Source organism: Cucumis sativus, chromosome 4 (assembly GCF_000004075.3).
Source record: "Cucumis sativus cultivar 9930 chromosome 4, Cucumber_9930_V3, whole genome shotgun sequence".
Taxonomy (NCBI): Eukaryota; Viridiplantae; Streptophyta; class Magnoliopsida; order Cucurbitales; family Cucurbitaceae; genus Cucumis; species Cucumis sativus.
In genome coordinates this window covers 10967737-10991797 of record NC_026658.2, presented here as the reverse complement: position 1 = coordinate 10991797, position 24061 = coordinate 10967737, and the positions used below count along the sequence as shown (strand labels likewise).

General features: G+C 34.7%; 3 protein-coding genes across 5 annotated transcripts; all 3 read left to right on the top strand.

The window, feature by feature from the left end:
• The first annotated feature begins 378 nt into the window (after positions 1–378).
• On the top strand, positions 379–12270 carry LOC101216754. Of its 3 annotated transcripts, none has more exons than XM_031883955.1 (9): positions 379–817; positions 1980–2234; positions 2406–2482; positions 2637–2771; positions 6443–6497; positions 6633–6720; positions 11247–11345; positions 11491–11700; positions 11968–12270. In XM_031883955.1, exons 1-8 carry the CDS (start codon positions 510–512, stop codon positions 11608–11610), a joined length of 1137 nt encoding a protein of 378 aa, XP_031739815.1. In that variant the 5' UTR covers positions 379–509; the 3' UTR covers positions 11611–11700; positions 11968–12270. The 3 variants fall into 3 exon arrangements, with proteins under 3 accessions (XP_031739815.1, XP_004149639.3, XP_031739816.1); XM_004149591.3 differs by having other exon boundaries at positions 11934–12270; XM_031883956.1 differs by having other exon boundaries at positions 679–817; positions 2023–2234; positions 11934–12270.
• Positions 12271–15068: 2798 nt separating this feature from the next.
• Positions 15069–17594, top strand: LOC101216989 (mediator of RNA polymerase II transcription subunit 21). Its single transcript, XM_004149592.3, has 4 exons — positions 15069–15567; positions 16875–16952; positions 17031–17082; positions 17298–17594. The coding sequence occupies exons 1-4, from the start codon at positions 15358–15360 to the stop codon at positions 17372–17374; spliced, it is 417 nt and encodes a 138-aa protein (XP_004149640.1). The 5' UTR covers positions 15069–15357; the 3' UTR covers positions 17375–17594.
• A 2975-nt stretch (positions 17595–20569) lies between these two features.
• On the top strand, positions 20570–23694 carry LOC101217229 (protein MET1, chloroplastic). The gene is made up of 7 exons (XM_004149593.3): positions 20570–21113; positions 21862–21968; positions 22136–22230; positions 22460–22536; positions 22643–22763; positions 23147–23206; positions 23303–23694. Exons 1-7 carry the CDS (start codon positions 20698–20700, stop codon positions 23438–23440), a joined length of 1014 nt encoding a protein of 337 aa, XP_004149641.1. The 5' UTR covers positions 20570–20697; the 3' UTR covers positions 23441–23694.
• Positions 23695–24061: the final 367 nt, after the last annotated feature.

The following is a 24061-nucleotide window of genomic DNA, read 5'->3' as shown; positions in this document are numbered from 1 at the left end:
TTTCGGTTTTATAAAATTTTAATTATCAAAAAAATATATTAAAGACAAATTTAAATATTTTAAGTTAATAAATAATATACTTAAAAATTAAAATAAATAAATAAATAACCCTAAATCGTAAATATTAAGAGAAAAAGACTGTGAAAAGAAAAATAATCGTAAAAGGAAGAAATACAATGAAAAGAAAAAGAAATTATAATATTTTTAGAAAAATAATCGACTTCTGTTTCATTTGGTTAGACGAAAGACTTTTTTACGGAGATATTTTTAAAAACATTTTAAATAATAAAATTTGGTATAGTTTCTTAAATATTTTGAAAAATTTATAAAAAATCTAAAAAAAATATTAAATATTAATAATATCATTCGAAAAAATGTTGGATTATCCATCCGAGACGGCTTACGCACCACCAAACAAGTCGGAGGAGCTTCCTTCTTCTTCCACTAGGAAATGGCTCTGCCTCCAAGTCCTCTGTGAGTAACGAGAGCTGATTTTGGGGCATTTCACAATGTCTTTAGCTCCACCCACCTCCCTTTATCCCTATTCTTCCCACTCTCATCCCCTCCCCAAATCCCATTTATCTTCCTTTACTCAACGTTCCCATCCCAACTTCTTTTCCTTATGCTTTCCCTTTCATCTTAGTTTCTCCACCTCCTTTTCAACCCTTCACTCCCTTAAATACTCAGCTTTCAAAACCGACACTGGACTCGGAGATTCCCATGATGCTGACCAACCTCATAGTTTGAAATTTGCACCTGGAGCTTCTGCCCACAAGACTCGACTCTTCACCGTTGGGGATAAAGTTATCACTACCAGGTTTCTTTTTCCTTTGCCCTTCCACTTCTTCTGTTCTCTATTCTTTACCTACTCCCCTCTTTCCTTTTTCCATTTAAACTCTGCTTTCTAAATCTTGCTCACCATGTAAGGGGAGTTAAGGAATTAGTGGTAAATCTTGGGTAAATTCATGCTAATCATTTTTTAGTTTCTTATTTGAATTTGAATTCCTTTTTAGTTTCATTTTGGGATTTCATTTTCCATATTCTGGAGTCCTCTCTCGTGTACCTTTACAACTTCGATTCATATTAAGTTTTGAAAGTTGATAATTGTATAATTTTCTCCTTTGGGTCCTTTAGGCTACATCAGTTCACCAACAACAATTGACCTCTCTGTTAATTTCTCACGCTTAGCAATTTGAATTGTGAAATAGAGGCGGTAGGATGTGGCATGCTTCATCACTTCATACTAGTTACTCCTTCTAAATACTTGCATCATCTTTACAACTTTCCAGAATGGTGGATGCAGGGTCAGTGAACATTTGCTTTAAATATCAGTTTTGGATATTTCCTTAGTAGTCTAAAATTGGACTATACCAGATGTGGCACCTGGATGAGCACCGAGATAACACGACCACCATCTTATACTGGTCAACAGTAACGAACTTGGTTTTATGTAATTCAACCTATGGTTACTATGTAGAAAAACACTACTGAAACTAAAACCTTGTTCTTCCTGATACTCTTTCACTTGCGAGCTTCGAGTTGCTCCTGAACTCAACAAGCTTAAGAGGTTAAGGGCTGATTGGGGAGAGGAGTTGGGTGGGGTGGAGTTGTTTGGCCGCAGGAGTTATTAAACACATTGTAGATCACCCGATTCATTAGCATCAATTTCATGATTTATTAACTCCTTACATTGTGGGTCCATAACTAAACAACTTTATTTTTCATTCTCTCGTGGGTTATGGCAAATTTAGTGAGTAATTTATATTATTGACACTCTAGACAATTGGATATTAATTGAGACAACTGCTAGAGGCAAGGAAATTGTCATATTGTTGTTTTGCCTAGTTTTTCTTAAAGAAAGGAAAAAGGGAAAAGAAAAAGAAAAGATATAGGCTCCATGATTACTACATCTTTCCAGAAAACATGACTTAACTTAGCATGCTTAGTTTTCATTCTTGCTCATCCTCTCTTTTCTTCAGGCCTAATTTTCATTTCTCCTACCACATTTCTGGAATATGTCAGTTCCCATTTCATGCTAGTTCAATTGTTCCCCACATAAAAGATTCCATGCCACGTTTCTGCTGTCAAGCCTCGCTTCGGGCTTCTACTTCTTTTTCTGAAAATCGTGTGGCTGAAGAGAGGAGTTCTATTTCAATATCTTCCATTGAGATGATTCCAAAGGTTGACAAGAGCGGCAAATTTTGTAGTCCGAGAGCTGCTAGAGAGCTTGCTTTGTAAGATCCACTACTTCCTTTTCACCTTTTTTTTTCTCCAACATATGAATATCTCCTCTCTACCTTTTACGTATTCAAAAAGTTGGCTTACTTGCCAAGATATGGGCTAAGAATTTGTTTAATTTCTAGACTTGTGATAAATTCTAATTCTACTAGATTATTCAATGGCAGGTCAATTGTTTATGCAGCTTGTTTAGAAGGCTCTGATCCTGTTCGGCTTTTTGAGAAAAGGTTAAATGCCCGACGAGGTAATCTATGGTAGAGACATGATACATGGTTTTCTGTTACCCCATATACTATTTGGTGTGTGTGTTTTAATATAAAAAAGATCGTGCTGGGGAAATAGATGTCACTCAAATATAAAATCCTGCTTGCTTTTTTTTCTTTGTTTGTACAATTCAGAATCAGGATATGAATTTGACAAGACATCATTGATGGAATATAATCATATGAGCTTTGGAGGTCCGCCGGTTACCGTTGAAACAATTGAAGAGGCAGATGAGCTCTTACGTAAGGATGAAAGGGATTCTACAATTGGTAAACAATTATTTGACCTTCATATAACACACACACACACACATTATTTCTTCTTCTTAATTCACCCATTACTTTATATTAAAAACATGATTGGCTAGAAGAGACAACTATTCATTGAAAAGATGAAAAGTGTAAAAGAGAGACTAATGCTCAAAAGATACAAAATCTCTCAAAGGAGTAAAAAGGAAAAAGAAAAGCAGAAAAATGTTAAGTTTCCACAAACCATAACAAATGATTGATTTACTTAAAAGCTTAACAAAGAACTAATAGATTAACATCAAGCATCGGTATGAACGTTGAGTTGCCCATAGAAGTTGGAGTAGATCTCGAAATACTGCAAGTGTTGCTGACAAATTACGATCTTTAGTTTGGTTAACTTTATTTGACAAAGAAGTTTCTTCTTCTGAGTGTGAACCAATTCTTTGTCAAGATGAGATATCCACGTTATATCAATACTGTATTAGGTTCCATTTTTTTTTTTTTTTTTTTTTGATGAGAAACATATGTATTCATATAACAAAATAGAACAACCTAAGGGCAAGGGACAAAAGGGCCCTCCCCAGAAGAAACTAAAAAATGATGGCGTTCCAATTGCTGAATATCATTGAAAGACTATAATTACAAAAATGTTTGGTGTAATTCATACTCCACCAAGAAGTTGTGTGTTGCAACACCGTCCAAAAAGAATCAAAAGAATTATAGTCATTCTAAAAAATTCTTCTATTCCTTTCTTTCCAAATGTACCACAAAAGGGACCGAGTAGCACATCTCCATAACATGTTTCTTTTCAGGCTATAACCTCTAATGTTGAGCCCTTCAATCAACCAGCTATCAACCTTACTAGGAAGACAAAGCTCCAAATAAAAAATTCTAAACAAAGTGTTCCAAGCTTTCCTAGTAAAAAGACAGTGCAAAAATATGTGGTCCAAGGTTTCCTCTCCTTTGAAGCAAAGGCAACACATCGAGGGGCTAAGCACAGTGTACTGTATTAGGTTCCATAAGAAAGCTCTATATCATGTGAGAAAAGAGCTAAAGATTTGATTTGAGAAGGGCCATCATCAACTTGATTGTGCAAATTGACTCCCACCTTGATTTTTTGAAACGGGGTTTAGAGACCTGTTTTTTGAGCCATCATTCATCAGTAGCGATCTTCATCAAACTTGGCATTTTTCCTTTTAGACGTGCTCCATCATTTTGTCTCCTTGCTGCCTTTGTACTAGGGCTGATTGATGTAGCCTAAGCAACCTCAAAGAGTAATTATCTAAGCACCAAGATTGTTAATCTTTTTATTAGAATGGATAATGTGCTTCATACAAGAGGATAATACTCCTATTTAAGAGTTTTATTACAAGTGATGGGTAAAAATGGAATTAACCTAGAATATTATCTAATTTCCCAACTAACCCCTATTCTTCTTACATCATTCTACCCTTCCAAAAAGAAAACCTGTTCTCGAGTTTTAAGAAGGAAAAAATTATGAAGCAAATAATTAATGAAATAAACTTGTTCAATGGAATATGACCAAACCAACCTCCGATGTTTTATACAAAAATATTATGATAAATTAGATTAAGTTGAGACAAAAAATCCAATATTTCCACCAAAAGAGGAACCTCTCCATTGACCGTAAAGCCAAAAAAGATCTTTTCCTTCATGCTCATTCAAAACCACATTCAATGGACCAATCACTCAAAGTCTAGAACACCACATTCCAAAGAGAATCGTTCAAGAATCATGTCTTCTCTATCATGCGCTTCAAGTTCTTCAACGATTCGATGATCCATTTCGACTACAATCAATGTGTCATTTTCTTATTTGATTTTTGCTTGGTGTTCGTCCTTTCTTCCAATCTTCTTAGTTGGATTTTTCTTCACTTGAGACTATTTCCAGATCAACATTTTCAAATTCTTGTTTTCCTTCAATTTTATCGTCCAGATTTTCTATTTGAAAATTTTCCAACTATGATTCCTTTGTTTTTTCTTCCGTATGTGAAACCAATTTGTTCTTGAAATCTTGCAAATGAATTGATAGTTGATCGATATGTGAGTCATTTTCCCCAATATGTTGGATTTCTTTTGTTATTTTCTTTATTTCCTCCAGTGCTACGGCCTAAGGGATCAAAGTAGTCATTTTGTTTTTGTTTTTTTTTCTCTCTAATCGTTCTTTGGATAAAAAAAAGAAGAAAAAAGTAGTCATTTTGTTAGGGAATTGAATATGTTTAAATCTCATAGTGGGTATAAGACTCATCCATTGACTTTCTTGAATCAACCTTTCTTGATCGTGTTTCATAACCAAAAGAGTAATTTTGAGTCTTGAGCGTTCTTCTAGGGTTGTAAAAATCCATTCTTGACGATTCTTTAGTTCATTGAACTCCCAAGTTCTACGTTGATTTCTTAAAAAATGGGTTTGATCGAATCATTGGGCCGTTTGTCGATATTTCCGTCTTCTTATTCCATCCCAAGCTTTCTTAGAAATATCATCGGAGTCACTAGAATCACTAGAATCAAATTTCCTTTGTGGATAATGATAGGTTCTTTGAGAAGATTGTTTAGTGATATATAATTAAATTTTCCTTCAACCACTAGCTTAAGCTTTTGGGTGAATTGGTGGTTTAATATCGTATCAGAGCAGGTGGTCCAGGAGGTCCTATGTTTAAGCCTCTACATTGTTGTTTCCTCCCCAATTAAAATTAATTTCCACTTGTTAGGCCTTTCAGATATTTCGAGCCCACAAGTAAGGGGAGTGTTAGTAATTGTAATTAAATTTGCCTTCAACCACTAGCTTAATATTTTGGGTGAATTGGTGGTTTAATAGATTGAACATAGGTAAAAATAGCAAGTTGAAATTCTTCTTCGGAATCACTTTAGTCAAAATTCCAGCACTGTTTTTGGAAGTAAAATTGATTTTCTTGCCTATACAAACTGCTGTGTTTTTCTTGGACATCTTCTTTGATTGGTAATAGTCCTTTCCTCCCCAATTTCTTCTTTCTTTCTTGAAATTTTAAAGGTTCCCCCAAATTAGATGTGTGTTCGACAATAAGCACAACTCATGAAGCTCCTTCTAGTGATTGGCGTCACCAAAAGTTTCTCGATCTTCCATCGTTTGTAGTCAACGTTGGCCCAGGTGGCCGCTCTGAAACTAAAATGATGTAGTCTAAGTAACCTTAAGGAGTAATTATCCAAGAACCAAGACTGTAAATCTTTTTATTAGAATGAATAATGTGTTTCAGACAAGAGGGGAAGGCTCTTATTTATAGAGTTTATTACAAGTGGTGGGTAGAGAGGGAATTAACCTAGAATAGTAACTAATTACCCAATTAACTTCTAGTCTTCTTACATTAGGGGCTCTCTGTTTTTTTTTTTTGTTTTAATCCAACACATTTGGTTGTACTTCTTTTCATTTTGTCTACTTCTTTTTCAGTTGTAATGTTTCCCTCTCTTTTGGGCTTCTTTTTTATTCTTTTCATTTCGTCTACTTCTTTGGATTATTTCATTCATCAATAAATTAATTTTTTATTAAAAAAATCCAACCGAATCCATAATTAGGGACTAAGGGTATTTCAATTTTTCCCATGTTTTTACTATAATTGCTAATTCAGTATTGTCTAGCCTCCAAGTCCTCTTTTATTGCGGTTAGTATTAAAATTCTGTTTTCTGCATGACTTACCTCAGAGGCAGAAATCCTCGCAGCCCCACCAAAGATTGTCTACAGCAAACTGATCTTACGGTAAACTTGGTTTATACTCCCCTACCTTTGGCAGAGGATGATAAGATGAAAATTTTGTATCACTTTCATCTATTTTATCAATATTATTCACTTTAAGAATGAAATAAGGCAAGCGATCTTCTTCATGGTTTTCAGGTTTACACGAAAACTTTTGGTTGCAGTTGGGGACGGATGGGACAGTCGTGCGCTTAAAATTGAAAAAGTCATTCCTCCAACTTGGAAGGTCGTGAAAAAAGCTTTTTTTTGTTTACTATTTTATTTTGTGATTCTCTTCTTTATGTTGTTATCATGTGGTTAGAATACTCCTCCTGAATTGATAGGTGGAGGATTATGTCCCTCTCCAAAGGGGGTAGGCTAACTCTTATGCAATTGGTTCTCAACAGCCTTCCTTGTTACTTATTTTCCCTTGCACAAGCCCCGGTTGGTGTTATCAATAGACTGGAAAAGATTATTTGAAATTTTGTTTGGATAGGGTTTATTAATTCGGTTTTCCACATTGTCAAATGGGATTGTTCTTCTCGCCTAATCTCTTATGGTGGCCTTGAGATTGGATCATTTAGGCAAAAGAACACTGCTCTTGTCAATAAATGGCTTTGAAGGTTTAGTAAGGAAGAAACCACTTAATGGAGGCGCTTAATTGTGGCCATTTACCGCTTAGAGGAGAGGGTGGTCTACTAAAGCTCCGAACAGAGGAAGGTCTTATAGATTGTGGGCCGTTATTTTGAAGCATAAGGAGACTTATAAATTCACAGCTTTTTTGTTGGGAGAGGGAACAAAAATCAGATTCTGGAAAGATAGTTGGTGTGGCGTGGAACCGCTTGCATAAAAATTCCTCTACCTTGTTCTCCTTGGCACTGAACAAAGATGCTTTTGTGTCTGAATGTTGGTGTAATGTTACTCATTCGTGGAACTTGGGCCTTAGAAGAAATGTGCTCGATAATGAGCTTGACAACGTGGCCTCAATTCTAAAAAATTTCCATCCTTGGCCCCCTCAGATGGTGGTGATAGTCTTAAATGGACTTCTAACGTTAATGGCAGCTTTACTACAAAGTCTACTTTCCGTAATTTTACCAAGAGATCTCCCTCCATGCTGCTCCTCCGATTCACCACATGTGGAAAACTAAAATCTCGAAAAAGGTGAAATTCTTCTTTTGGTCGCTCGCCTATAGAAGTCTAACACTCGTGAGAAAATTTAAAAAAAAAAAAAAAAATCCAACACATATGCTCAGCCCCTCAATGTTCTGTTCTTGTTTCAAAGATGAGGAGACCCTAAACCACTTATTTTTGCACTCTCTTTACTAGGAAAGCTTGGAACAATTTGTTTAGAATTTTGATTTGGAGCTTTGTCTTCCTAGTAAGGTTGATAGTTGGATGCTGGAAGGGCTTAACATTAGAGGTTATAGTTCGAAAGGAAACATCTTATGGAGATGTGCTACCCAGTTTCTTTTGTGGTGCATTTGGAAATAAAGGAATAGTAGAATTTTTTAAGATAGCTATAACTCTTTTGATTCTTTTTGGACTGTGTTGCAACACACAACTTCTTAGTGGAGTACGAATTACACCAAAGACTTCTGTAATTACAGCCTTTCTATGATTTTCAACAATTGGAAGGTGATTATTCTTTAGCTTCTGTTGGGGAGGGCCCTCTTTGTTTCCAAATTTATTTAAAGATTTTGATTGTTCAATCTTTTAAAGTGAAAGTTGCATTTCTGCTAAACATCATCGACCCAAACCTTGTAAGGGTTCCTCGCCTTTTTACTTCATTCACACTAATGTGTGGGGTCCGTCTAGAGTGTTGGCTTATAGTGGTAAGCGTTGAGTTGGGTTGGTTTGTTACCTTGATCACACTTGTTTAACTTGATTTTATCTTTTAACAAAAAAAATGAAGGTAGAAGAGGTTTTTGTTTGGTTTTACAATATGATTGAGACCTAGTCTCAAACTAAAATCCGCATTCTTCACTCTGATAATAGTACTGAATATTTTAACAAACAATTAACTTATTTTTTGCAAGATAAGGGTATTTTTCCATCAAGCTACATGTCAAGATACTCTTTAGCAAAATGACGTCGTTGAGCGAAAAAATAGATATTTACTTGAAGTTGCTTGTGCCCTTATGCTTTCTATGCATGTACCAAAATATTTGTGTGGTGATGCAGTCCTTACTGCTGCATACCTCATAAATCAAATGCCAACCAAGATTTTGAATTTTAAAACTCCTTTGAGTCGCTTCAAAACGGGTTTTTTCCTACTGTTAGATTGTTTTCTGACTTAACAATAAAAGTATTTGGGTGTATTGTTTATGTTCATATTCTTTACCCTATACTAACTAAACTTGATCCTTGAGCCGTTAAATACATTTCTGTATGCTATGTCTCCCATAAGAAGGCTTTCAAATGTTTTGACCCTTCAACCAAAAAGTTTTTGGAGAGTATGGACGTGCCTTTCTGTCTTCAAAGGGAGACATCTAACCTCGAAGATAATTTCTAGGACACTTCACTTACCCCAGACATCATTGGTCCTGAAATTATGAGTTATAATCCCTTGATGCCAAGTGTGGAAAGTTCTTCTTTAGGGAAGAAACACTACAAAAACCTGAACTTCAGATTTATACTAGAAAAACCTTGCCTCAAAGTAATTGAGAATAAACAGTTGATCTATCATAGGACCAATCTAATTCTTCGATGAATGATTCTGCAGATCTAGGTAACATACATCTCCTTCTCATAATTCTCCCAGTACTTCTCATAATTTTCCTAGTTCTCCTTACCCGATGTCTCTAATCTTGACATTCCAATTGCCCATAGGAAAATCACCCGTAAAGGTGCCAAATATCCCATTGCAAACTATCTTTCTTTATCACAGATTATCTAACAGTCATAAAGCCTTCACATCCAAAATAAACCACCTATTTGTTAGAAGGAATACACAGGAGGCCCTAAATGATTTGAATTGGAAAGTGGCAGTAATGGAAGAGATGAATGCACTGAAACAAAACTGCACATGGGACATAGTTGAACTACCTAAAAACAAGAAAACGGTTGGATGTAAGCGAGTGTTCACTGTATAATGTAAAGCTGATGGTAGTATTGAAAGGTACGAGGTCAGATTGGTTGCTAAGAAATTTACTCTGACCTATGGAGTTGATTATCAAGAAATATTTGCTCCAGTTGCTGAAATTAATTCCATAAGAATTTTGCTACATGTTGCAGTTAATTTTGATTGCCACTTTATCAACTGGATGTTAAGAATGACTTTCTCAATTGGATCATGAAGAAGAGGTATTTATACGTTTGCTACCTGGTTTTGAGGTGATCTCAGGATTAACAAAGTGTGAGTTAAAGTAATCATTATATGAGTCTCCTAGAGTCTGGTTTGAACGTTTTAAAAAAGCAGTCACAAGCTATGGATCTAGTCAAAGTCAAGTCAATCGTACTATGCTCTATAAACATACAGGAAATGACAAGGTTATGTTTTTGATAGTTTATGTTCATGATATCATTTTTGATGAGACATGACTTTCTTGAAGAAAAAGTTAGTTGATGATTTTCAAATCAGACACCTAGGAACTATGAAATATTAACCAGGCATGGAGTTTACTAGGTCCAGAAGTGGCATTCTTGTCAACCGAAGGAAGTATATTTTTTATCTACGGAAAGAAATAGGTTTACTTGGCTGTAGGGTGGTTGAAACTCCTATTAAGCAGAACTTGAAATTAGAAGTTGTTGAAAAAGAAATAAAAGAAAAAGAGAAGTATCAGAGATTTGTGGGGAGACTTACATATCTCGATCACACACGTCCTGACATCGCTTTCGCAGTGAATACTTAGTATGGGAAGTCAGTTCATGCATGCTCCTGGACCAGCTCACTTTGATGTTCACAGAATTCTAATATATTTGAAAAGTACTCTAGGAAAAGGCATATTGTTTTAAAAACATGACCACTAAATGTCGAAGTGTACACTGATACAGATTGGTTAGGTAGTACAACTGATAAAAGAGCCACTTCTGGTTATTGCTTTTGTTGGAGGAAATTTAGTTACTTGATGAAGCAAAAAATAGAGCATGGTTGCGAGTAGCGCAGAAGCAGAATTTAAAGCATCAACCCATGGTATTTGTAAGGGCATATGGATAAGAAGACTATTGGAAGAATTGAGATTCTCCCAGAAAATGCCTATGCTCATTTATTGTGATAACAAGGCAACAATTTCCATTGCCCACAGTCCAGTCCTTCATGATAGGACGGAACATAGTGAAGGTGATAAACACTTTATGAAGGAAAAGATTGTTCAAGGGATAATATGCATCCCTTATCTTTTGAGAACAAAACAAATCGCAAATGTGTTAACTAAAGGTCTTCCAAAATAGCTATTCAACAACTTAATTGAAAAGTTGGCTATGGATGATATCTTAACTTGAGGGGGAGTGTTGATTATTTCCTTTATTGTTAATATTTTCATTGTATTAAAGAAACATTTGTGTATTTGTTTTTTCCTATTTTGTATTGGGTATTTCTTCTATTTAATAAAACCCTTTCTTTCGAAGAGAAATAACAGAAAATACATTCTGCACAACATGTTTTATTATTCTATTCCATAAATCATTCCATCTTCAGACATATCAGTTGCACGGATACAAAGCAAGGATCATGCACTTGGACTTGAACTTCTTGAATTTGCAAATTTTTTAGAATGTTTAAGATTTGTAATAGTTAAGGAGATTAAATATCTCATGCATTCGTATATATTTCAGAACAAGCCAGCAGGACGGATTCTAGAGCTTTGTATTCTCCACCTGGCCATGTCTGAAATAACGGTTATTGGAACAAGGCATCAGATTGTCATTAATGAGGTAAATATGTCTTAAGATGTTTTACATGAAGGTCAAAACCAACATCTCTTATGTCTGTTTGATATCTGTCTAAGATTACTCCCTTTTCTAACATAAATTATTTTTTTGTTAAAAAAAAATATATCGTTCTTGGTTATTGATGAAGGCCGTTGATCTTGCAAAACGATTCTGTGATGGAGCAGCACCTCGTATTATTAATGGGTGCCTTAGGACCTTTGTAAAGGACATCAAAGAGATTGATTCAATGCCTGCTCGAGAGAAGTAAGAAGTCCGTGCATGACCCTGAACTTTTGGGGTGCCTCAGAACCTTTGTAAGGATATCGAAGAATTTGACTCAACTCATGCTGTGGTGCAAGTAAGCATTTCTGAAATCTGAACTTTTGGATAGTTTGTTAACGTGCATGGTTGAGAGTGATTTTGAAATGATTAAAATTTCTTTTACCATGTTTAAAATAATTTCGAAACATGGATGGATGTGATCATTCAATCAATTTAATATTTAATTTTATACTTTTAAATACAATTTTATATTATTAGAATTGATTTTGAATGACAAAATATATTTCAAAGTAATTTTCATCATTTCAGAATCACTTTCAAACATGCTCGGAACTTGTTACAGTCAACAGCAGCCAAAGTGAAGTGATTTGAAGAATCCCTTGTGCTTGCCGCAATCCTCAGTTAGAATTTCTCTCCCGTTCTCCATGTTGCGGTGGATTTCTGTTATATTTGATTATCCATAGAGTTGAGTAATGGAGGTGCATGAGTGTGAGAGAATGAGTAGTCAGATTTACCCAGTACTGGGCGACATGTTATTATATGCACAATATTATCAGTGTATGAAGTTTTGATAAAGGTGTGATGTCTCGTTTGTACCAACCTCTGTTTATCATGTTTTCATTATGTGTATTTTACTTTGCATTTATTTTTGTGTGATTCCTCACTACTTTGCATGTGGCTCAAAACGTATTATGGGGTAAGGTTAGTTGGTAATCCTTCTTATTCTGAGTTGTGTGCTAAGAAAGTCTGTTTTGTTTATCTCATATGTTTTCCAAAACTTTTTCTCATTCCGTTTTCTAAAACAGTTTTCTTGCAATCAAGTAAACGTTGCAAGAAAAAACTTGATAGACTAACGATGAATCAGAAGTTAAGTTGGCTGGCTTGTTTGAAGTGCAAAAACAAGTATTGTAACAGGGTTTTAATGGAGGAAGATCGTTAATTTATTTTTCTAATTTAAATCTTACCCTGCTGCATCCTCATGAAATTACAAATAGTTGGAAAAGGCAAAAATAGATTGATTACCATGCTGCATCCTCATAAAATCACTTTTTAAGAATAATTAGTTCTAAAAAGATCAGTATACAAAATAAATATAAGAAACAGAATGAGTCATGTGTTGTCAGTGTTGGTTGTCTATATAGATTGTTGTTAGAGTTGCTATCAGAAGTGGTGGTCTCTAAAACTGGGCTAGAAAGTGGTTTATGTTGAGGTTGGTTGTTGAAGCGATTGACGGAATTGGTCATTGATAGATGGAGTCGTCGATGGTCGTTGATAGATAGATGGAGTCGTCAAAAACATTGGAAGAGAGAGTTGGTTATTTTAATCATTGAACGGTAAATATTGTTATACCAAAACAATGGTTAAAATAACCTTTATCCACACTATCTTATTAACACGTCCCAAATACAATGAGCTATTTTAGAGTACAATGTTCTTTTCACTAAAAGTGTAATTAAGAAAGGAAAATTGCAATTAATAAACATTTCAGCAATAATAATTAACGATACAGCAAAATTTTAAAAAAACTGCAAATATAGCAAAAATATCACCAATAGACTTGTATCGTTGATAGACTTCGTATGGTCTATCAGTGATAGACCAATATTTGTAGCATAGTCTATCGGTGATAGACTTCTATCATTGATAGAATTTGACAAATTTTCATATATTTGCAAATTTTTTAAAATGTTGCTATATACTTAATTAATTTGAATCTAATTGTTAAATTTGCAACTATCCTTAAAAAAAATACCATTCAATTTATTTAAGGATGTCATTCATGCATATTGGTAGTAATCAAATTTTGATTAAGAATACAGTAGAATGTATCTATTTTCAATCTCACATTCAAATTTTGATTAAGAATCTAGTAGAATGTATCTATTTTCAATCTCACATTCAACTATACCAAGTTTTGCACATATATTTAATTTTTACTATTTCATTGTGTAATTGAGAATAATACGTGAAGAAAATATTTTCAAAGTGCGGAAACTTAACCATTGAATAAAACTTTAACAATTGGGATAATTGTAGAGATGATCCAAAATAATAGGTTGGAATGAGAATTGATCTAGTTTGTAAATTTTAAGATTTGTCCTTTTGTTTATATTGTATCAGGTGAAATTACCAAAATGTAGATTTAGATTGGGTCTCTCGCTATCACACTACTGTTCTTTTGCTTCTCTCACACTTTCACTCTGGATCTCCTCACTTTTGATTTCCTCTCACTCTCGGTCTCTCCTCTTTCTTGTTCTCTAGTTGGCAACTCATTCAATGTTCACCCATCTCAATCTTTTCTTGCTCTTTTGTCTTTGTAACACTCGTTCACAAATATGATGCTTCGAGAGCTCTTTTGCTTTCTGATAGCCCCGTACAACGAATAGTTCAATCCCACTTTGACGACCTACCAACACATCCAACTGTGCTAATTCTGCACTCATCAAATCCCTAATGGATAGTCCTTCGGACCTGTCTTATGGCACCTGCATCCTCTCCCGCTACGTAGGGGTCTTTCCTATCTCCTCAACCGAAAGAGCTGGTCATACAGCCGACCCACCCAAACCTCTTGTCTCTGCCCTACTTAGGAAGGGTAGCTTCTCTATCTATACCGACCCTAGAAAGAGTTTTGGAAGCAAGCAGATGAGCGATAAAGAACGAGATTAGCATTGTCAGAACATATGGTCAGTAACATCTCTACAACTAAAAAAAAAAAAAGGAAGATAGAGAAAATAAATCAGGAGAGGACATAAAATAAAACAATGGCATCTTAGTAATGTTTTTTTTTTAATGATAGTATAAGCAAAACACAAAGGGACTGTTTGGCTCATGAGTTTGGAATTAGCGTGGTTTGACATTTGAAGCCATACTCATGTTTGTACAGTTGAAATAAAATTATTTGGATTAAAAAATCAAACGCTTGAGTTTGAAATATGGTTTTTTTTTGTTATTGAATGTCATAACTTTTAGAAAAAAATTCACTTCAACCTCCCGTGAATGATCATTTATGACAATTGGCAACAAAAGTTGGTCAACCTCACAATCAACCATTGATGATTGATCGATCACGACAATCGATAATCTCCAAACTATCTTGATCGCTAGCCTCATATTTTCTTTTTTCTTTTTTTGTTGCTTCTTCTAAACAATCATGTCCTGAAAATTCATATAATTAGTCATTATATAGTAATTAGTTTTATCATATCGTTCGATACATTATATCTTATTGAACATAGTAATATTTTCAAGTTAAAAATTGGGTCTTTGTACAAGTTTTAGGTAAATGTGGGATATAAAGATTTCAATTCTATTTGGAAAGGTGAACTTAGCATAAATTTTGTTTATTGGAATAGAAAATCTGAAACACCTTTTAATTATTATATGTGAAAATTATTGAAAATAGTTAGAAATACATCTCAATAATACTTTAATTCATTCTGCTATTTTCGAAACATTTTGTGATTGACGACTTGACGTTCTAAAACTAGAAAATTAGGAAGGTATAAGGAAAAGAAGGAACCCTAATTCATCTGCTTTTTCTCCGACTCACGTTCAACCGCCCAGCCCCTTCCTTGTCTCCGGTAGCATCTCGATGACAGTCCTTTGAGATAAACGGCGGATCGTACTCTCACTCACTCAGTTTCTGGAACTGATTTGCTGATTAAAAGGAGCGATATGTGTATTATTTGCGGAATCATCTTCTGAACAATTCATCCTAGGGATAAGGTTGAAGATGGATATAATTTCCCAATTGCAGGAACAAGTTAACACAATTGCTGCTTTAGCTTTCAACACATTTGGGACATTGCAAAGAGATGCTCCTCCAGTTCGTTTATCCCCTAATTATCCCGAACCACCGTCTCAGGAGCCTACAGAGGATAATGCAACCATCGCAGAGCAGCCCAAGCTTATGAGTGCCGCTTTGGTGAAAGCTGCTAAGCAGGTGCGTATCATTTATTCTGCACTTTAATACTTCGGGGTGGAAAATATGAATGAGTTAGAGTACCTCTTGTTAATAAACTTTCCACGCATTGAAACATCAAGAAAAATATTTGCATTTTCCATTTGAGGAAATTCAGTGTCCTAGATTAACTTTACATGCATTCTGTCTAGTGTCTACTGGGTAAGTAGCCGAGAATGCAGTATCTACTTGAAGCACCCTTGTGTTGAGGTTGGAAGAGAAAGAAAAATCAAGGCAGCAGGTTTCATGCTACTTGTTTGAGATGAGTACATATTCTAATGCTATGATATATGATACAATCCACAAATTTGGTATTGAAAACTTCAGTCTATTTTTCCCATCTAACATCAAATACTACTGAGGTAGGTATGGCTATTCGATCGGCAATAAAACAAAGTACTATGGTTCTTTTTTTTTAGTTATCCTTTTACTTTTTAACTGCTTGTTATGTATATTTAGGCCCACTTTAAGGTGTTCTTTAAGTGTTGATATTTTGGAATCTGATACTCAAACCCTGTATTTGAGCAATTTTGCTGAGAGAGTTTTGATTTTCACAAGTTTCCATCGTCGAACTCAGCAATGCATTTAGGTTTGTTCTTCCGAATAATCTTTTAAGGATTATATAGAATTATAAAATAGACTGATTCTGTCCACGTTAAGTTTGAAAATCTCAGTGTGATAGTATTAAGTAATAGAAACGTACAAAGTTTTCCAACTCTGCTGGACTTTTAATGACTTCTAGATGTGATTCTACAACGAGTTAGATTTGTTCTATATATTCTCTCATTTTCTGTATTTTTTACGTTTACCTCTTGATTGGTATGTTATTTTATTAGTTTTTTGAGGAGTTGCAAGGAGCCAACTGAGGAATTTCTCCTCCATCCACTTTTCTCTCTCGGAGAAATGGCTGTTTTCATAGTAGGTTGGAGTATATGCTAATTTGTGGGGTTTGGGGTGCGAGAGAAATGATAGAATCTTCAAGGGAGAAATAACCGAATCTTGGATCTTGAAGATTCGTTTTTAATAATTAATCGCTTAGTCACATTTCACTTGATTGGAGCCCTTCCCCTTCTTATAGTTAGCTACACTTTCTGTGAACACCATTCTGTATGGTTATGTATTCTTTCACCTTGTTTTTCAACAAAAGTCTAGTTGTACATCAAAAACAAAATTTATCAGCATTTTGAACAAAAGAAAGGGATGGGATCTTGCTTCATTTATTTGCAATTATCCAATTGAACATGTGTACCTTTTCTTAAAAAAATTATTGTCAATATTTTCTAGCACAGTTTGATGCATTGGTTGCAGCATTGCCTCTATCTGATGGAGGTGAAGAAGAGCAGTTGAAAAGGATTGCAGAACTACAGGTATGAATTCTCATATTCTGATGTTGATATAAGATCAAGAGTTGTTGTGTTGTTTACTTCTCTCAGTATGTATTTCAGGCTGAGAACGATGTTGTAGGTCAAGAACTTCAAAAACAGCTACAAGCAGCAGGTGTTATCTCTGTCTTCTTGTTAATCTCTACATTTTCAAACCGTGCCCCGGTGTGGTTACATAAGACTGATGTTGTTTGGCTGGCGACTTACTTTAGTTGAAATAATTCTATTTAATAATTTTAGCCCTAAATGTAAATTTCTCATGTTCACTTCATTCTATTGAACATAAGGATATTTTGCGCAACTAACAATCTTACCCAAACTGTGTTTCAGAGAAAGAATTAGTACAAGTTCAGGAGCTGTTCAGCCAAGTGGCAGATAATTGCTTGAACTTAAAGAAAGCAGATTGAAAGAGTGGGGAATTTTCCTATGCTACCAATGTATGGAAATTTTCCGTATCTCCCCGTGCATTTCTGCCGCATGACTTTTTATTTTTATATTACATATATGTAGAAATATACGTGAATCTACAGTTTATGGAATAAAAATACTTTTATCCATTGTATTAATTTTTTTTTATGACGGATTGATATTTTCATCAATATTTCTACGTTTTCAAAACGGTTTTGATATTAATATGAGGAGTGAATGGATATTTTCTGTTAGATTCCTAACTAAGTAAGGAGTAAATTTGACTAAGTGTCTAAGAAAAGGTGTTTTGACTGGGTTATGCAATAACAAGTCAACATTTAGGTACTGGGGTTATGCAATAACAAGTCAACATTTAGGTTAAAGTATGCGTTGAGGAAATGTTACGCGAGAAGGACTTCTTGGCATTTAAGTGTTACTATGTGATTAAGAAACTTTGCGAGATGGAAGGTTAGGCGATTAGAGTTCTTTGTGAAATGGAACTTGGCGGCGAGAAGAAGGAAGGAAACTTACGGAAAACTTTCCTAAGTGTTGTAATGGCCACGTGCAGATATTAGTTAAGGTTAAACCTTAAGCTTACACGTGCACCAGTGAGAGTAGAAGTTGGGGTGATACCTAGGGTTTTAGGGTGACTAAGCCGATTTGAAATTTGTATAAATAGGGGTTCTCACCTAGATTATTTATACTTTGAAAATTTGAAGAGAAAGCAAAGGGCCCGTTTGGTAACATTTCCATTTACTGTTCCACGTTCCCGGTTATCGGTTTCCCGTTCCTTCTTTTTTAGAACAAGAAATATGAATGTATTTGATAACTGTTTCTTGTTTCTTGAAAAAAAGAAACAGAAACAGAAAAAGGTTTGGTAACTGTTTCTTGTTTCTTGATTTTGATTTTATTTAAGATTTAATTTAATTTAATTTACATTTAATTCAATTAAACATCAAACAAAAATATGTCATCCATTAAACATAAAAAATAAAATTATCAAACCTAGATAGGAAGATCTTCTTGTAATCTTATGGAGAACGAGATGAAGATAGGGATCTGAAGGACAGAGTTGTCGAGAGGAAGACGAAAACTCACGATGAAGAGGAGGATTGAAACCCATGGCAAAGAAGACAAAAACTTACATCTAAAACTCATAGGTTTGGCAAAACCCACAAATTTAGCAAACGCCTACAACGAAAACACAATTCACGCAAAGAGGAAGAGGAAAATTCAGATCCAGCAAATAGGAAGGCGTCGTGTAGAAGAAGAAGATGAGAGGCGAAGAGGAAGACAATGAAGACGATGAGAGGAAGATGAAGATGATGGTTATTTGAAAAATACGATAGAGATAAGAGAAAGAAAAAGGAAACCACGTGGAGAGTGGTTATTTAGGGAAGAAGATGGAAATAAGAGGAAGAAAAAGAAAATCACGAGAAGATAACGAAATAGAAAAAGAATTGAAAAAAAGAAGAAACCAATAAAAAGAATTAAGAAAAAGAAAAAGGAAATCAATAAAAAGAACTGAGCAAAAGGAAATGGAAACTAATATAAGTAATTAAGAAAAATGAAAAGGAAATCAATAGAAATAATTGAGAAACGGAAATGAGAAAAACTATTTTTTTATCAATAATTCCTTATAAAATGATAAACTTTTTTTTTTTTTTTTAGAACGAGAAACAGGTAACTTTACCAAACACTTCCGTTTTTAAAAAAAAAAAAAAAACAGGAAATAGGGAACAAAATCGATACCAAACGGGCTCTAAAGGATTGAAATGCTGCCATAGTGACTACGCTAGAAGTGGAAGAAGAGAAGCATTTTGGGTTTTAGCTTGGTTAAATGTTTTATGTTAAAAGCTTTCTTATAATTAAAGTTTTTATTGATTTGAGTTAATTGGTTTCAATTCAAATGTATTAAAAATATTTATATTTAAAGCTTATGTTATCTTTTAAAAGTATGATTTGTTTATGAAATGGTGTTCAAACCATTAGTCTACTTCCTATTATAAGTTAACATAGAAAATGACTGTATGTTGGAGTGAAGTTGACCAATGTAGAAAATGACTGTATTATGTTTAGTGGTCTGAGTAGCAAGATCGAATAAGGATATTCTCATATGCGGATGATGAAAAGGTCGTCTCAGGAATCTAAACGCAGGATGATGAGTCCTTGCGTAGAGAATTATTTGAGATTTTTGGCAAAAGAAATGACTTGACTAATGTGTGATATGTGTAATGTATATTTAAGTGATGTGAAATGATATGTTTATGTGAAAAGATGAAATTATGTGATTTGTTATGTTAGAGAAATGATGTTTACAAAAGGTGTTTCACAAAAAGGCTTTCTTAAAATCTTTTTGAGCTTGTTGACTTACGTTTTCAAATCGCATCTTTCAGGAAGTAAGCGTTCAAGCGTAGGCGAGAAGGCTGCCAAGACATTTTAGCTTAAGTTTTAAAAGTTGTACTTATACTTATGTTTGTAAAGTTACTATAAAACGAAAAGGTTCAACAATACGTTACTCTTAGTTTTAGATGGAAATTGTTTTTATTTAAAAAATACCTTTAGACTATTGTAAGTTTTCAAAAATAGCCCTTAATTTAGAAGAAGAAAAAAGAGTTAAAAGACTACTCTCACACAATTAGTATATTAACCAAAACTATTAATATTTCTATGAAAAAATAACTCTAAATTAAAAATATCTTGAGATTGGAAATATGGTTGCGTCTGCAAAATTTTAAATTATCTTCTAAAACACAATTTCCAAACTAAAGGTTGTGTTTATAAGCAAATAGACAAAAATACACACGTTACCGCTATTATTTATAAAAAAAATTGTCAGACATAGGTCTTTATGTGTTTGTCTCTCGTTTTTGCTCTTTATAATTTGGGTGGACACTCGGCTAACCAGATTGGCTGTTTCTAATGTTACGTCTCTCAACAATTTTTTCTTTCTAGCTAAGTTGGCGAGGATTAATGGTTGTTGCGGTCGAGTTGGAAAGGATATTGTTGCCACCGTGTTAATGCAACTTTCATTTCTACTCATTCTAACCAGGTTCAAATTCTCGGTAATTTTAATTACATTCAAAGAAAAATGGAAAATAAGAATGAAAAGATGGACACGTATTGGAAGCGCATTGGATGGATGTGGGAAGTCATAAGAGCCACAAACGCGGGTGCAATCCGATTCTGTTATTTAGGACCAAAGAAATCGAACGGAAGTCCCACTCTTCCTTCCTTCCTTCCTTCCTTCCTTCCTTCCTTGCTTGGAAATGCTTTCATTATTACATCTAATCCCCTTGAGTGTGAGCAGTGAAGAATTTTGATGTTCAACACCATGTCTTTAGCTCCTCCTTATCTCTATTCTTCACACTTACTTCCCAAAATTTGCCCTCCTAACCATTCCTCTTCCTCTTCCTCTTCCTTCATTCTATGCTCTCAATCCCATTCCCATCCCAAACTCTCTCATCTACCTTTCTCCACTTCCTTTTCAACTTCTCATTCCCTTAAACACTCACCTTTCATCCTCAGAGCATCCGATACAGAATCCAAAACCGACACTGATTCAGATGATCCTAACCAACAACCTTATGAAGAGTATGAAGTGGAGCTGGAGCAGCCTTATGGTTTGAAATTCGCCAAGGGCCGAGATGGTGGAACTTATATCGACGCCATTGCACCTGGTGGTTTTGCCGACAAGACTGGATTGTTCACTGTTGGTGATAAAGTTCTTGCTACCAGGTTCCTCTCAATTCAACTTCTTCCCTCATCAATAACTATTTATTTCCTACGCTTAGCATTTTGTATTCTCAAATAAAAAACTGTAGGATGTGCTTGTGTCCATTACCTGCGACTTTTCAAAACGGTGTATGCAGGGTCAATGCATAACATTTTCTTTAAACACCGTCCCTAAATCTTTATTCGTGGCGCCTGGATGACCCGAGATAAAGTGGTCACCATCTCCGTTATATTAAACTTATGCGCTTTCGTTGCTATGTTCAAAATCACATATGAGACTAAAAGCTTATTTTGCAACATTCATCACTTACGACGTTGAAATTATCACAATCTAGATCGGTTACAATAATACAACATGCAACTCATATCCTTGACACTAAAGACAAAGATGAACAATGCTTCAAAATTGGATTCTTGTTGATTTGTGTATTCATCCTAATGGAAGTAAAATGGAGCTTCCACAGGTTAGGACTTTAATTGACCCAACTGTTTTAACGAAGGGTGAATTATAATGCCGTGTGCTCATAACTTCTGTCTTCTTCTTGTTGTTGCGTGGTGTATTTTTGTTTCAAAAGAAAGTTAAAAGAAGAAAAGAAAAAGAAAAGAACTAGTTTGCATGATTTCTACATATCTCCAAACAAACGTGGCATAGCCTAGAATGAAAATGTGTGACGAAAAATCCTAGCAGAAACATTTGCAGCTTTTCTTCCATGGTTGGAATATGATAAACAAAATCGTTTCATCTATGCAGTGCAGTATTTGGGACAGAAATATGGCCCGCTGCTGAATACGGAAGGACAATGTACACAATTCGGCAAAGAATTGGTCCATTACTCATGAAAATGCAGAAGAGATATGGTTAGTTATCAATCACACTCAACACATGAATAACCCATAACAAATGAAAATGAAGGATGATCAGATTTCTTATCTTAAATTGGCTGATGACTTGTATATATCTTAGTTCACTAAAAGACATAATACTCTTAACATCCTTTACAAATTGTTTGTGATTGTTTTTTCAGGAAAAACAGATAGTTTCGGTGAGTTAACGGAAAAGGAGATAATCAGAGCAGAAAGAAACTCGGGCGTAGTCAGTAATAAAGTGAGAGAAATTCAAGTAAGTGAATGTTTTCTAAGCTAATAGTATCCTATTGAGGCAAGTAACATCTCCCTTCTCTTTCCTCATTTTTCTAAGCTTGGCAAGTAAGTACCATGCAATACTTCGCAGTTAGCAGAATGTCAGTAGGGACTTGTCTGGAAAATATGATCTGCAAAACATTGATTTAGCATTTAAAATAAATCTCTGCTATATTGTTAACATATTATAGGTCTAATTGTTGTTACAGTTGCAAAATGCCTTGAGAATGAAGGAGCAGAAAGCACGCAGAGAAAACGACCTACGCCAAGGACTGCGTCTCTATAAGTATGTGTTGTATATCCAACTTATCCGCTCCCCGTATTGTTTACTTTTGAAGTGCAGACACATCAATGCCCCAACTCCTACTTTCTTTCTGTTTTTTCCCCTCAAGGAATGCTAAATATGAGGAAGCATTAGAGAAATTCGAATCAGTGTTGGGATCAAAACCAACTCCAGACGAAGCTTCGGTTGCTAGTTACAATGTTGCATGCTGTTATTCCCAACTAAATCAGGTAATGCTTTTGCTTTAATGTGGAATTTGTTGCAACAAAATCTAAAATTGCAATCTGAAACTTCGGCTTAGATTGGGGTTGATGTAAATTATAAAATAATTGTTGCCAATATTTTATTTAGAAAAGTCATTTGTGAGATGAAATAAAAACAGTATTTGACTAAACTACAAATTTAAATTAGAAAGAAATAATAGAATTTAGCAAATGAATATTAGGTTAGTGAGATTTAGCTACAAGCCTTATTATTTCAAAGTACGCAATCCCATGACTAGTTTACCATAATTTGTGTAGACCCATTTGTTTGTTTACGTTTCCATCTTCCTAGACAAAATCGCACAAAATGGGAATAACTGATCAGTGCCCCTATATAAATGCTCAAACAGTTAAAAGCTGGGCTATCAGCACTTGAAGACGCCTTGGAAGCAGGATTTGAAGACTTTAAGGTAACAACCACTTCAAGTTTTGATATTCAGATAATATTACTTGCATTGGGTAATTTGGGTGGAAGTTGTGAAAGTATTACTCTGTATGTTTGCCAGAGAGTTCGGACGGATCCTGATCTATCAAACATAAGGACATTAGAGGAATTTGAGCCTCTTGTGAAAAGGTTTGACGAATCATTTATCAATGAGAATGCCATCAATGCCATTAAGTCGCTATTCGGCTTCAAAACATGAAACCAGACTCTTCTACATTTAATTGTTTATTAAACAATTCACATTCTTGTTGTCACAACTTGTATATAAGTATCCTGAGCTTCTAGCTTTTCGACGAGTAACAAAAGAATTTCAAGGGAATTTGTTCCCATAAAAAAAAAAAAAAAAAAAAAAAAAGATTACATATGCATATTGGCGATTCTATACACAGTATAGCTACGTTGAAGAGACCTGTTTGTGTTCAATTAATTCCAAAATAGCCAGTTTTCTCTATCCGGAAGCTGAAACTTGATTTTAAGTTTAGGTTATGAAAGTTAATGTTAAACCTTCGGCAACTAAAAAACCCCAACCAAATCAAAGTCAGTTTGAGAATTGTTTGATTTTCCAGTTTCAGTAAGTTGGTCGTGAAGCGTTCTAGCATCCATGAGGGGTGCAAGTTTGGGGTATGGTCAATTATATGTTTTGTTTGTTGATTATGTATCGTCACTCCTTACCTTGTCTATGACCCATTTTGCCCCAACCTACAACCCCAGCACTTGGCTTATAATCAAGGCAAATCGGTTTGATCAAATCAACTATCAGTTTGGAGCAGTTTGATTGTATTTCTTCGGCGGTTTTGTTTCAATTTTTGTTATTCTATAT

Coding starts and splice junctions, on each gene's coding strand:
- LOC101216754 (XM_031883955.1), top strand. CDS start 510: ATGTCTTTAGCTCCACCCACCTCCCTTTATCCCTATTCTTCCCACTCT. Junction 2,772..6,442: donor TGAAAGGGATTCTACAATTG/GTAAACAATTAT, acceptor GACTTACCTCAG/AGGCAGAAATCCTCGCAGCC. Junction 11,346..11,490: donor ATCAGATTGTCATTAATGAG/GTAAATATGTCT, acceptor TTATTGATGAAG/GCCGTTGATCTTGCAAAACG.
- LOC101216989 (XM_004149592.3), top strand. CDS start 15,358: ATGGATATAATTTCCCAATTGCAGGAACAAGTTAACACAATTGCTGCT. Junction 15,568..16,874: donor TGGTGAAAGCTGCTAAGCAG/GTGCGTATCATT, acceptor TTTCTAGCACAG/TTTGATGCATTGGTTGCAGC. Junction 16,953..17,030: donor AAAGGATTGCAGAACTACAG/GTATGAATTCTC, acceptor TATGTATTTCAG/GCTGAGAACGATGTTGTAGG.
- LOC101217229 (XM_004149593.3), top strand. CDS start 20,698: ATGTTCAACACCATGTCTTTAGCTCCTCCTTATCTCTATTCTTCACAC. Junction 21,114..21,861: donor GATAAAGTTCTTGCTACCAG/GTTCCTCTCAAT, acceptor TCATCTATGCAG/TGCAGTATTTGGGACAGAAA. Junction 22,764..23,146: donor GTTATTCCCAACTAAATCAG/GTAATGCTTTTG, acceptor ATGCTCAAACAG/TTAAAAGCTGGGCTATCAGC.